The 11,143-nt window shown below is 37.0% G+C and overlaps 1 protein-coding gene across 1 annotated transcript; it reads left to right on the top strand.

The window, feature by feature from the left end:
* Positions 1 to 251: 251 nt before the first annotated feature.
* Positions 252 to 9,242, top strand: LOC110621859 (protein SCAR2). The gene is made up of 9 exons (XM_021766134.2): positions 252 to 633; positions 1,664 to 1,827; positions 3,065 to 3,188; positions 3,290 to 3,419; positions 4,422 to 4,480; positions 4,583 to 8,174; positions 8,263 to 8,349; positions 8,453 to 8,566; positions 8,664 to 9,242. Exons 1-9 carry the CDS (start codon positions 479 to 481, stop codon positions 8,715 to 8,717), a joined length of 4,479 nt encoding a protein of 1,492 aa, XP_021621826.1. The 5' UTR covers positions 252 to 478; the 3' UTR covers positions 8,718 to 9,242.
* The last annotated feature ends 1,901 nt before the right edge of the window (positions 9,243 to 11,143 follow it).

Raw genomic sequence — 11,143 nt, 5'->3', positions numbered from 1 at the left:
GAATGTGATGATCTAATAGCCTAAGACCACCTAAAGGGGCTATGGTCTCGACTAGATGATTGAAACCCACAGATATAATTAAATACGCGTGAGAGGAATAGCATGATCCGATGCAACAAGCGCATCACAAGCGGCACAATGTACGCCCGCGCCAGCCGATCAAACGACAAGCATTATATAATCCCCGTCGCCGTTTCATTCTCTTCAAAAATTCTCATTTCTTTAATTAATTAGTTATTAACTATTAGATATTATTATATTAAGAAAAAAAAAAAGAAAAAAAAAAAACTCTCACTCTCCACGTCTTGTCTTGTCTGGTCTTCCTCTGTTCTACATTCACTTCCTCAATATCCCTTCTCTCGCAGGCAAATTTACTTCTCTCGAAAATCGAAGAAACAGGGACAGTTACAGAGGAGGGTTAAAGTTTCTGCTGGTGTTGTTTGGAGGCCGACGCTGTTGTTGTTGTTTGATTGTGGAAATGCCGCTGTCCAGGTATCAGTTGAGAAATGAGTACGGTTTGGCCGATCCGGAGCTGTACAGAGCTGCCGATAAAGATGATCCGGAAGCTCTATTGGAAGGAGTTGCCATGGCTGGCCTCGTCGGCGTATTGCGCCAGCTTGGCGACCTTGCGGAGTTAGTCTCTCTTCATTCATTGATATTTTAGAGATTTGGCTTGGTTTGAGTATGAATTTTGGCTGTTTAGTGAAATGCTAATTCAGCAGGGATTTGCGTGGATTTTTAATTTTGTCTGCAGTGTTAGTTTGGAGTGATTTTTTGTTTTTCTTTTACTTTAGGTTTAATTTGTTTTTGTATTTAATTTTTGAATTTTGTTTGTTGCTGAAATGATGCTAGATGATGAAGGGAGCACTGGTTTGGGAATATGTTCTGGATTCTGATACTGTGGCTTTATGAATATCTAATTGGCCTATCTTTTTCTGTCACTTCTGTAAATAAATTGCGTGACAAATTGCGAATTTTAGTGGAAATTCAGTTTGTATTCTTATTGGAATGAATTATACACTTATGATGTGTTAGCTTCTTGATCTCTTGAACTTATTTATCGGCATTTAGAGGAGCTTTTAGATGATTGAAGTATGAGTTAATCAATTATGCTGTACAGTTATTGATGGTTTTAAGTTAAAAAAGGGGTGTTTGTGGCAGGTTGAGATTGCTTGCTGAAAATCTGAGATGAAATTTTCATTTCCATTTGATAAGTGAAGGAGCAAGTTATGGATCTAGTTTTTGGAATCAAAATTTTGTTGTCCCTTAAAATGCGATTTGTGTTTCAATTTATACTATTAAAATTTGATGTTTCCCACTTCTTGAAATGGCAGTTGATATTCATTGCATGTTGTTTGAATCGTGTTGCAATTAATATTCTTTTCAAGTTTGCATAATATAATGACTTTTAGATAAATGAAAATGAAATCAAAATTTGAGTGTTGGTCTTAGTAAGAGTTTATGCAATTCTAGAAAACTATGTGTTGTCTAATATTGAGCCTTCTATTAAAGAGTCTCATTAATACTACGCCTGGCCATTGTTATTAGATTGATTCGTTTTATTTCTCCTCTATGGCTAAACACTTGTTTTCACAATAATTTGTTCCTCTTCTTTTAATTCTTAGGACTCTCTCTTTATTGCCTTTTCTTTTGGTTGTCAAAGGTTTGCTGCTGAGGTTTTTCATGATTTGCATGAAGAAGTAATGGCGACTGCATCTAGAGGCCATGGCCTAATGGCTCGAGTTCAGCAGCTTGAGGCTGAATTTCCTTCAATTGAAAGGGCATTTCTCTCTCAAACTGATCATTCACCATTCTTTACTAATGCAGGTAAGGAGGTTGTTGTGCATGTCTATTTATGTATGAAGTGATTTCTGTCTGGTGCTTTTAAGTTCATAGGGTTAAGTGGAGTGAGTGAAGCATAAAGAGGGAAGTTACCAAAATTTCCCTGAGCTGCATGTGATATGAACCTTCTGTTTTTGGTACTTTTACTAGTTTGAATTTCTCAAAAGCGCTGACAAAAAATCACCACGACTTTATCACTTATAATAACAAGTTTGGGTTCTAGTGATCCTAAGAGGTCATTTTACTTGTTTCAGAGAATTAAAGAGGTTGGAATTGGTGTTTCCCTTTGTTTTCTTATTACATTTTGCGTGAAAAATGTCAAGTTTCTTTTACCACTTAGATAGGAAAGATGTCTTTCATAAATCAGGTTATTTTTAATTTTATGATAGAAGTGCAATTTTAGCCGGCAAAGGAGTGATTAGACAATGCCCATGTGGAAAATAATCATTTGTTTGCTTGTTCAAGGCATAGCATGTGCTAAGGCAAGTAGTTCTTGTAGAGAAGCCTTTGCAGTTATCTGTTTTGCGACATGTGCATGCAAATGGAAGTTTCATGTGTTCACATTCTAATGGAAGTCCAGTTCTACTGTTTAACAGTATCAACAGCTTAAGAGATGATTTTTTTTATCCCCTTATTTAACAATAGCAGTAATAACAATAATAACAAAAACAATTAAGTTTTAATCTGTTATTAGTTGTTCTCAGCTGTAGGTATTATGTTTCGGAATCTTCATTTGTTAAATACAAAGGTTGCTTTAATATTCAAGACATGTAAATCTCTTGATACTACTTTTCCCCTTGTCATCTTCCCCTTCCCCTCTCCTTTCCCATTCCATCCCTACTAACTTATCACACTTTTGTACTGGCGCTATTGGGGCATTTGGCTCGCTATGTTGGATATGCTACGTGCATTCTTTGACAATGTGTCATTTCTAATCCATTATCATGTTACTAGACATCTATCTTAACATCCACGTTTTTGCCATACTCATCTTGTGCAATATGTTGTATCTTAGATGCCCAATATTCACTTGCATACGACATTAGTTGTTTTGACCATAATCCTATAGAATTACCTTATTCCCTTTATGCAACAAGCTTTATAAATCTCATATACTGCACCTAGTTTTTCTATAGATGGTTTGTTTTCCGGAAATTTTAGGGTTCTTATATCCAAAACCTTTATAAAGGCAATTGTTATTTAAATGCAATTCGTTTTGTAGGCGTTGACTGGCATCCTAATTTGCGCATGGAACAGAATCTGATCACTCGTGGAGACTTACCTCGTTTTGTAAGGGATTCTTATGAAGAATGTCGGGGTCCACCACGGTTATTCCTTTTGGACAAGTATGAATATTATGGTCCTTCCCCCCAATTTTGATCTTCAGCTTGGAAGTATTCATTCTGTAGTAAAAGCTAATGAGTTATGCTTCTCGGGATTCTGATAGGTTTGATGTTGCGGGTGCTGGAGCATGTTTGAAGCGTTATACTGATCCATCATTTGTTAAAGTTGAAGCAACATCCTTTGGAGTACCAGCATTGGATGTTCAAAGAGAGAAGAAAATCCGAAAAGTGAAGGTATATAGTGAAAAATACAAACATATAGCATGGAAAATGGTGGTGTGCACACATTCATGCTAATATTTGTCCATGATCTATGTAGGCCTTCTCTAAGGATTCTGGTTGAGCAATGGCCTACGGCCTCTGTCTGCATATCTGTGCAGTTGGTTAGATTGACTTGGAGAGCATTAGTAGAGAATTTTGTGAAAGTGATCATTATAATCATTTGCCACCATGATTATAGTTTTAACAGATAAATAGTACTTTTAATAATACTTCATTCTATATTGCATTAGATAGTTGTCTTCTAACTTTATTTTAATGCAAAAGCCTGAGGTTATGATAGAAAGACTATGTCTTCCTTCTGATCATTTTGTTGCTTTGGGATCAATTTGCAATCTGACTGACAATTCAGTATGATGTTACTTATACTTCTGATTTAATCTTTGTTTATTTTACCCCTTTTTAGATGTCTATGAATATGATTATTAGGCCAGGCATAGCCTTTTAGGAGAACTCCTAAGTTTAACCTCAGAATCACCATTTAAAACTTTTCTACTGTGGGTAAACTTTATTTCAAGAATATATTTTTAGTTATTTGTGATTGTCAACACTCAACATACTCTATTAAAAGTTAGCTTTTATATTTAAGGGGTCTTTAAGAAATTTTCATGTGAATTTTTAGCTGTAAATATTTGTAAGGATATCAGATATAATGTAGTCTCTATGTGAGTGTTGATCAATAAAGTTAGAGGAGGCTTCACACTTAGAAGTTTGAGCAATCTGTTTTATTAAACAAAATTAGAACTCAGAAAGCTACGAGTTTTCAATTTTTGGGATGGCAACTCATTCTTCAGCTTTTGATGAAGAATAGGGGAGTATTTTTTGAGGTTTTTTTCCCAGCTAGCTATGCTATGCTGGTGAGAGTACTATCATAAATTCACTTATTTATGGTCTTGTATGGTCCAACTTGTTTCCGACTAATGCTTGAGATGTAATTTGATCCTGTATCTTTGACAGAAGAAAGGATCGCGTTGGAGAAATGGAGAAACCCCTGAAGTGCCAACATCACATGCCAAGTGAGGCTTTTCTGCTATGTTTGTGCATTAAATTGTTCTTGCTTAAGTTGCTAAGTTCTGTAGTGGTAGATTGGTGACATAAATTACTGTCAAATACTACAGATTGCATCAGTTATTTTTGGAGGAGCGGGTTGAGAATGGTCATTCTGACCCTGCACGTCTTGTGAAATTGAAGAGAAGGCAGCTAGATGGATCTCCATTTGATCTGAAATCGGGAAAAAGTTACATGGAGAAATTCCTAGGGACTCCTTCACCAGAGCATAAAGTAGTTCACGAGGTTCCTGTTAATCCACTGCCATTGCAATTGATCTTGGATAATTCTGATGACTCAGGGCTTGAGATAGTTGAGATAATTACTGTAAGTCCTGTTAAAAAGTCATCAGAAGGAAAGGAAAGCACGTGTTTATCTCCTACTTCACCACAAGTTGCAGTAAAACCTCATGGTCATGAATTGAATGGGGAGGCTATTAATAGAGAAATCGTGAAGGTCCCTGATCCCGTTGCTGGTGGTGAGGCAGATGAATCTCCATATGTCATTCATAAGGTGGCAACTGAAAGTGAATTAGCAGTTGATGCAGAGGAGAGAACAGAGGCAAGTCTTGATGGGGATCATTCTGATGACTTGATTAGTGAGGTGGATAACTACATGGATGCTCTTACTACCATGGAGTCAGAATTGGAAACAGATAATGAGTACAAACTTAAAACTGAGCAGGTGTTCTTAAAGGTTGGAGAACATAGGGCAGATTCTGATGCAATTGAGGAACATCTAGACGTACAAGCTAATTCTTCTGATTCTCAGTCATTGGGGAACTACTCTATGTCTGATGATGGAAGAGATTCATTTAAGAAAGGGCAATCTAGTTTTTCCTACTCTGATTCTGTTAGCAATTTTGCTGAGAACATACCATCGGACATTGAAGGGGTAGTGAACATATTCCCTTCATCTGTTCAAGCAGGGATTCTAGATTCACCATTTGACCCTCCATCTGTTGATATGGAGACTCTAGGAAATCAATCTAGTGAGCTTGTCATGGCAAATGAGAAGTGCATTGAGGAAGACACAATTCCTAGCGCTGGAGAAGCAGCTCGTAGTTTGTGTCCATCAGATTCGGATAATTTGCTTCTACTTTCAGTCCCTGTTGCAAATTCAGTTGTGGTGGATACCAAATCAGATGAAATATCCTCCTACATTAAAATTAGTCCCAAGTCACCAGAAATTGACGATAATGTGTCCAGTTTACTTGATTCTTCCATACTTATATCTGATGTTCCTCCACATGGAGCGCATGATCATTTACTTACAGTTTCTTCTGAAGGTTGTCTTGTGGAAGATTCGGATCATGAAGGTCCCAATATTGTTTTACATACTTCGGACATGGCAGATATGGAGAAGAAAGAATCTGATGTCTCTGTGAAAGAAGTGCTTCAAACAGATTGTGCAGATGGAATTGATGGTGTAATTTTGGTTGAAGGAAAAATTGACTCTCCACATGCAGTTATTTTTCCATCAACAGAGCAGATACCTTGCTCAATTTTGCCAGAAGTTGATGTGGATTTAGGCGTCACACTAGCGTCCGAAAGTTCAGGCATGGTAAACCCTGTTCGCATAGATTCTGAAGTTGTTGATGTCGTTGCAGGAGCTAACTCTGAAAATTTAAGGGGTATTGCGGAAACTCCAGAGGTTGATAGCATTGTGGATCATCAATGCTCGGATATAGCAATTGATGTGTCACGGATTGAATATGACTTGAATGAAGTAGGAATAACATATTCTAAAGAGATGAGTCTTGAAGAAACTTCTGGGGCTGATGATGGTGAGGAAATAGGTGAACCTGCGAGCAAGTTGGATGTAATGCGCGGAGATTCTGTCCCTTTCGAGCATCCAGCTAATTATTCAGATAAACAAATTCCTGATGAGCATGTAAACTTAAAAGATGATGTGGGCGCATCTCCTGGTAGTGTTACTGTCACCATTGGGGCTAATGATGATGTTAATGAGGCTAATAACCTTTCTTCAGATTTGGTTGTCTCTTCATCCAGTAATCTTCCACATATTCAAGAATCTCAAACTGGAAATGAGGGTGCACATCAGAAAGGATTGGACTTTAGCGAGGGTGCGCATCAGAAAGGATTTGACATTAATGTGGGAGCTTTTCCAGAATATTGTCCTGAATCAGAGGAACAAAGGGAAGTTGCTCCTACAGTTTTGAACTCCAGTCCATATGAATTAGTCTCTGATGACCATTCCAATGTAGACGTGCTTGAACATGTTCATGAGTCGGCCATAGCTAATCAAACACAGCACTGCTCATATATCAGTGATGATACTGTTCCATCTCCAGAAGTAAGGAAACTGGATTTGGAATCAACAGAACAAGCAAACTTGAGGCATTCTATTGATACTAGTGAAGATGCTGTGTGTTCAACTACCTCTCATCAATCAGAAGTGGAAACTTCTTTAGAACACTCCATGGAGTTGCCTGCTGATCAAATTCTCGTAGGATCTGTGTGTGGAGTTGTGGATGAAGCAAATTTTGAGTCCTTGGATCCTCAGAGTACATCTCCTTGTCACCTTCCAGGGTCTGGACTTCCTTCGGAGCCATTGCTGGAATTGCAATCTGATCAACTTGACAAGGGATATCTGCAAGCAGATGAAGCTAGTCCTAAGACATCAGATCTGCAGTCTGAACAGATGCAGACTGTGAGCAACATAGATAAAAAAAGATGGCCCATTGCTTCTCCTGAACAAGATGCTACTTCAAGCCTAGAACTTCAAATCCCACCAGCAGGTCAAGAACTCAATGATACTATGTCGAGAAGGAATCCGTTTGATTCTGTCTTTCCTAGCTTTTGTGCACTCCCTGAGAATCTGGAGGAGGTGCCACCATTGCCACCCCTACCTCCTATGCAATGGAGGCTAGGTAAGGTTCAACCTGCTCCATTAGCTTCACATAGAGAATGGATTGATCATGGTGTGGACACATTGCTGCCAACACAGTCATCTGCAGCTGATGGGAAAATACGATTTGATTCCCTGTCATCAGGTACAGAGATTATGCAGCCTCCAAACACATTTTCCAATAATATTTGTGCTGATATTCAGAATCCACGACACATGTCTACAGAGCCAGTGGAAAATTCCTTGATGCCAACTCCACTCTCATTGGAGATGCCTGCTGTTGTTTGCAATGCAAACTGTCTAGCATTTTCATTAGAGAGACAACAATCCTTGAACCCATTCTTGGCATCACCTGAAATAATTAATGACCGGCCTGAGGATGGTTCCCTTGCATCAGCAGGAAGACCAATAGAATCTAGTTCAAACCTATCATCACCAGTGGTAGATGTAGAGTATATACTCAATGAACATGATCCTTTACCCTCACGTGGCCTTGAAATTAAGCCCTCAAATCGATTGACATCCGAATTGATTTTAGAGGCGAAGGAACCTGAACACAGTTTGCAAAATTCAGAAGAAGAAGAAAGGGATAGTCATGATAAATCTGTATCACCTCCAATTATGCTTAAAGACCAACAGCATGATTCAGTAACCTTGCATGGAGAAACCACATGGGCACCAAGTACATTAGCTTTCCCACCAATCTATGAAGTTGGAAAGCCAAATGGTAGCAAGCTTCCTCGTCCACGGAATCCTCTCATTGATGCTGTTGCTGCACATGACAAAAGCAAGGTAATGGTGATTTATTGAGTCTTATCTAAATGTCTTGCTGATATGCCTGTAAGGTCCTTTTATTCTAATATTTTGAACCTTTTTGCAGTTGAGGAAGGCATCAGAACGAGTTCGGCCTCAAATTGCACCAAAAGTAGATGAAAGAGATTTGCTACTAGAACAAATACGAACTAAGGTTTAGACCTACATTTATTTATGTGCTAATATGTTCCAACTGTTATTTTGGCATCACAACCCTTCTTCTGTGGACTGATTCTTTTCACTTTTTCACGCTGCAGTCCTTTAACTTGAAACCTACAGCTGCGATGAGGCCTAGCATTCAAGGTATTCAGAATCCAAAAACCAACTTGAATGTTGCTGCCATATTGGAGAAAGCAAATGCAATTCGCCAGGTTTCTATCTCTCTTTCTCTCTGTGTGCAAGTGGGTGCATGGATGTATTTATTTTTGTAGGTGAATACGACATATAATGTTTAATTTTTTGAAATAGGCATTGGCCGGAAGTGATGAAGACGATGATACAGACAGCTGGAGTGATTCTTGAGCAACTTGCTCAAGTGCAGCATTTCGCCATGGTGGTTGATGCCAGCCTTAATTACATATATACTCTCCCTTAAGTGAATAACGAGCTCCAGAGTTTGGGTATTCTTTTCTTCCCTTCACTATAAATTCATGTATAGTCTCTGTTCCACTCGTCTTCCTTGTCATTTGCATTTGTCGAAGATGCTCTGGCTGGTGTGAAGCCTCCTGCTCTTTCTGAGGAACCCAAACCAAGGCAAAATGTTTAGTTTACAAGAATGGCTCTGCGTGCAAGCGCTTATCCAGTCAAAATGTGTGCATAACAATATTGTATCTCGGTAGGTGTAAATTGTGTTGGACTGGCGTAAATTTTTTGAGGTGTAGCGCACTTCTTATGGAATTTTGTAATTTGTATGTAGTGATTTCGCGATATAACCTCTGCTCTATTTGGAATGTCCTCTGGTTTATGGAATGATTGTACCAGGTTTGCATGATTTGTTACAGAATTATTCTAGTTATGAATTAGATGTAATGGGGTAATTTTTATCGATGACTAGTCCACTTTAAGATATATTTTATTTTATTTTATTTTATTTTGAATAGGGAATGCACCGGAGTCTTAAGCTGAGTTATATATGCATTTAACTATTGGTTATTGACAACCAAATTAGATTATATGTTTTTTTTTTCAATTTTAAATATTTTCAATAAATTGATTCAATTTTAAATTTATTTCAAAAAATTATTCTAACATTTTATAGTAGTATTTCAGGTTGTTAGCTCTCTATCAATTCTCTTTTTCTTTTTCCTTTTTTTAACATACTTTGTGTTTAAATAAAAACAATATTCATTCATATTTTAATAAATCAATAATTACTAAATTCTACAATCAAAGTATACGTTAAGTTTGTTATTAAATTTAATTATTTGGATTTGAAAAATAGGTTAAAAAAAACATTCTTGTTATAAAATAAAAGATTAGAAATTTGTAAGCAACCAAAATTAAGGGTTACTTGCTGATTAATTTTTTTTTGAAACTATATCATTGCTTTATGAAAGATAATTAGTTTGATAATAATAAAACTATTTTTAAAATAATAAAAACATAAATATAAAACTTAATTTAATTTTAAATTAACTGATTGAATATTTGATAAAATTAAAATTAATGAAAATTCTTGTTGTTAATAGTTAAATTGGTCCATTTCAAAAAAAAAAAAAGTTAAATTTTGTAAATAGTGCTGGATTTTTTTGAAATCTATTATTTAGTTACGCGATTAATTTGATGTAAATGATTTTTTTTAAAAAAAATTCCTAATATGATTATCGCCACCACATCTACCACATGGAAGTAAGTTATTTCATGCAAGTGATATGTCAAATCAGATAAACAAAACCTCACCAATAGCTTTGGCGTCTTTCTGATTTCCCAATCTAATTTGGTTTTGCTATTTCCATTTCCACAAGCAATACGACTTTCTTACAGGCAAATCAAATAGCACAGGCCAATTCAACGGCCTCTATTCAATCTCCTCCTCACAGCACCACTCAGTCGGTCAATGTTCAGGAAAGTGCACGGCAAGTTCCTTTCCACGTCTAACAAATTCACGTTTGCCACGTGATTTTTTTCCCACTTCACCATACATCCCACGCGTATACATCCAGCAAATAATCTCCAAGTACTATAAAAGGAGAGAACGCCACTGAATTCCTCGCAAGCACAATCTCTGTTGCTACCAGAAAGCGTCATGGCTAAGTCCCGAAGTCTACTGCTTGAGCAGCAGCACAAACAGCAACTAGCTTCGCATCTTGAGAGTGCAGCAGCGGACGACTCTGTTTGTGAAATGGCAAAGGAGATTAAAGATTTGAGATGTTGGATTGAAGTAGCACCGGCGCTTTTCATATCTCTGCATAGGACTCGTAATTCTCCTGGGCTGGAGACTATTCCAGAAGAGCAGATCGAGGACGGGGATGATGATTCTGAATTTTAGTGCTCCCGCTTTCGTTTTTTTTTTTTCTTTTTCTTTTTAATGTGAATGTGTGGGTCCATGACCAATGGCCTTCAATTTTGCGCAGTCAAGTTAAATGGAATTTTGATTGTATTTCTTCCATTTTTCCTCTGAATCATTCTCAATTTAACTCCATGAAATTGCGAAAGGAAAAATTACTGTTTTTCTAACCGGAGAAATATGTAAGAATAGACCAAATGAAAAAAATTATAATTTCAAAATTAAATAAAGTATAAAAGATAAAAAAAGAACTGAAGACCCGTCCTCTTTCTCTTTAAACTCAAATAGTAGATAACACACTAGTATTACTACTAAGAAGGAGAAACTCACAAAGAAGATATTCTTTTGCTTTCTATCTCCCTAAACAAACAAAAAGGAAAAAGTAGCACCAACAGTAAACAAGGCTTAAATTTTGACAAGATGAATTGGAAGATGATTAGAC

This window comes from Manihot esculenta, chromosome 9 (genome assembly GCF_001659605.2).
Source record: "Manihot esculenta cultivar AM560-2 chromosome 9, M.esculenta_v8, whole genome shotgun sequence".
Taxonomy (NCBI): Eukaryota; Viridiplantae; Streptophyta; class Magnoliopsida; order Malpighiales; family Euphorbiaceae; genus Manihot; species Manihot esculenta.
The sequence above is the reverse complement of the archived record's forward strand: the minus strand, read 5'-3'. Positions and strand labels throughout refer to the sequence as shown.

Coding starts and splice junctions, on each gene's coding strand:
- LOC110621859 (XM_021766134.2), top strand. CDS start 479: ATGCCGCTGTCCAGGTATCAGTTGAGAAATGAGTACGGTTTGGCCGAT. Junction 3,189..3,289: donor CGGTTATTCCTTTTGGACAA/GTATGAATATTA, acceptor GGATTCTGATAG/GTTTGATGTTGCGGGTGCTG. Junction 8,175..8,262: donor CTGCACATGACAAAAGCAAG/GTAATGGTGATT, acceptor ACCTTTTTGCAG/TTGAGGAAGGCATCAGAACG.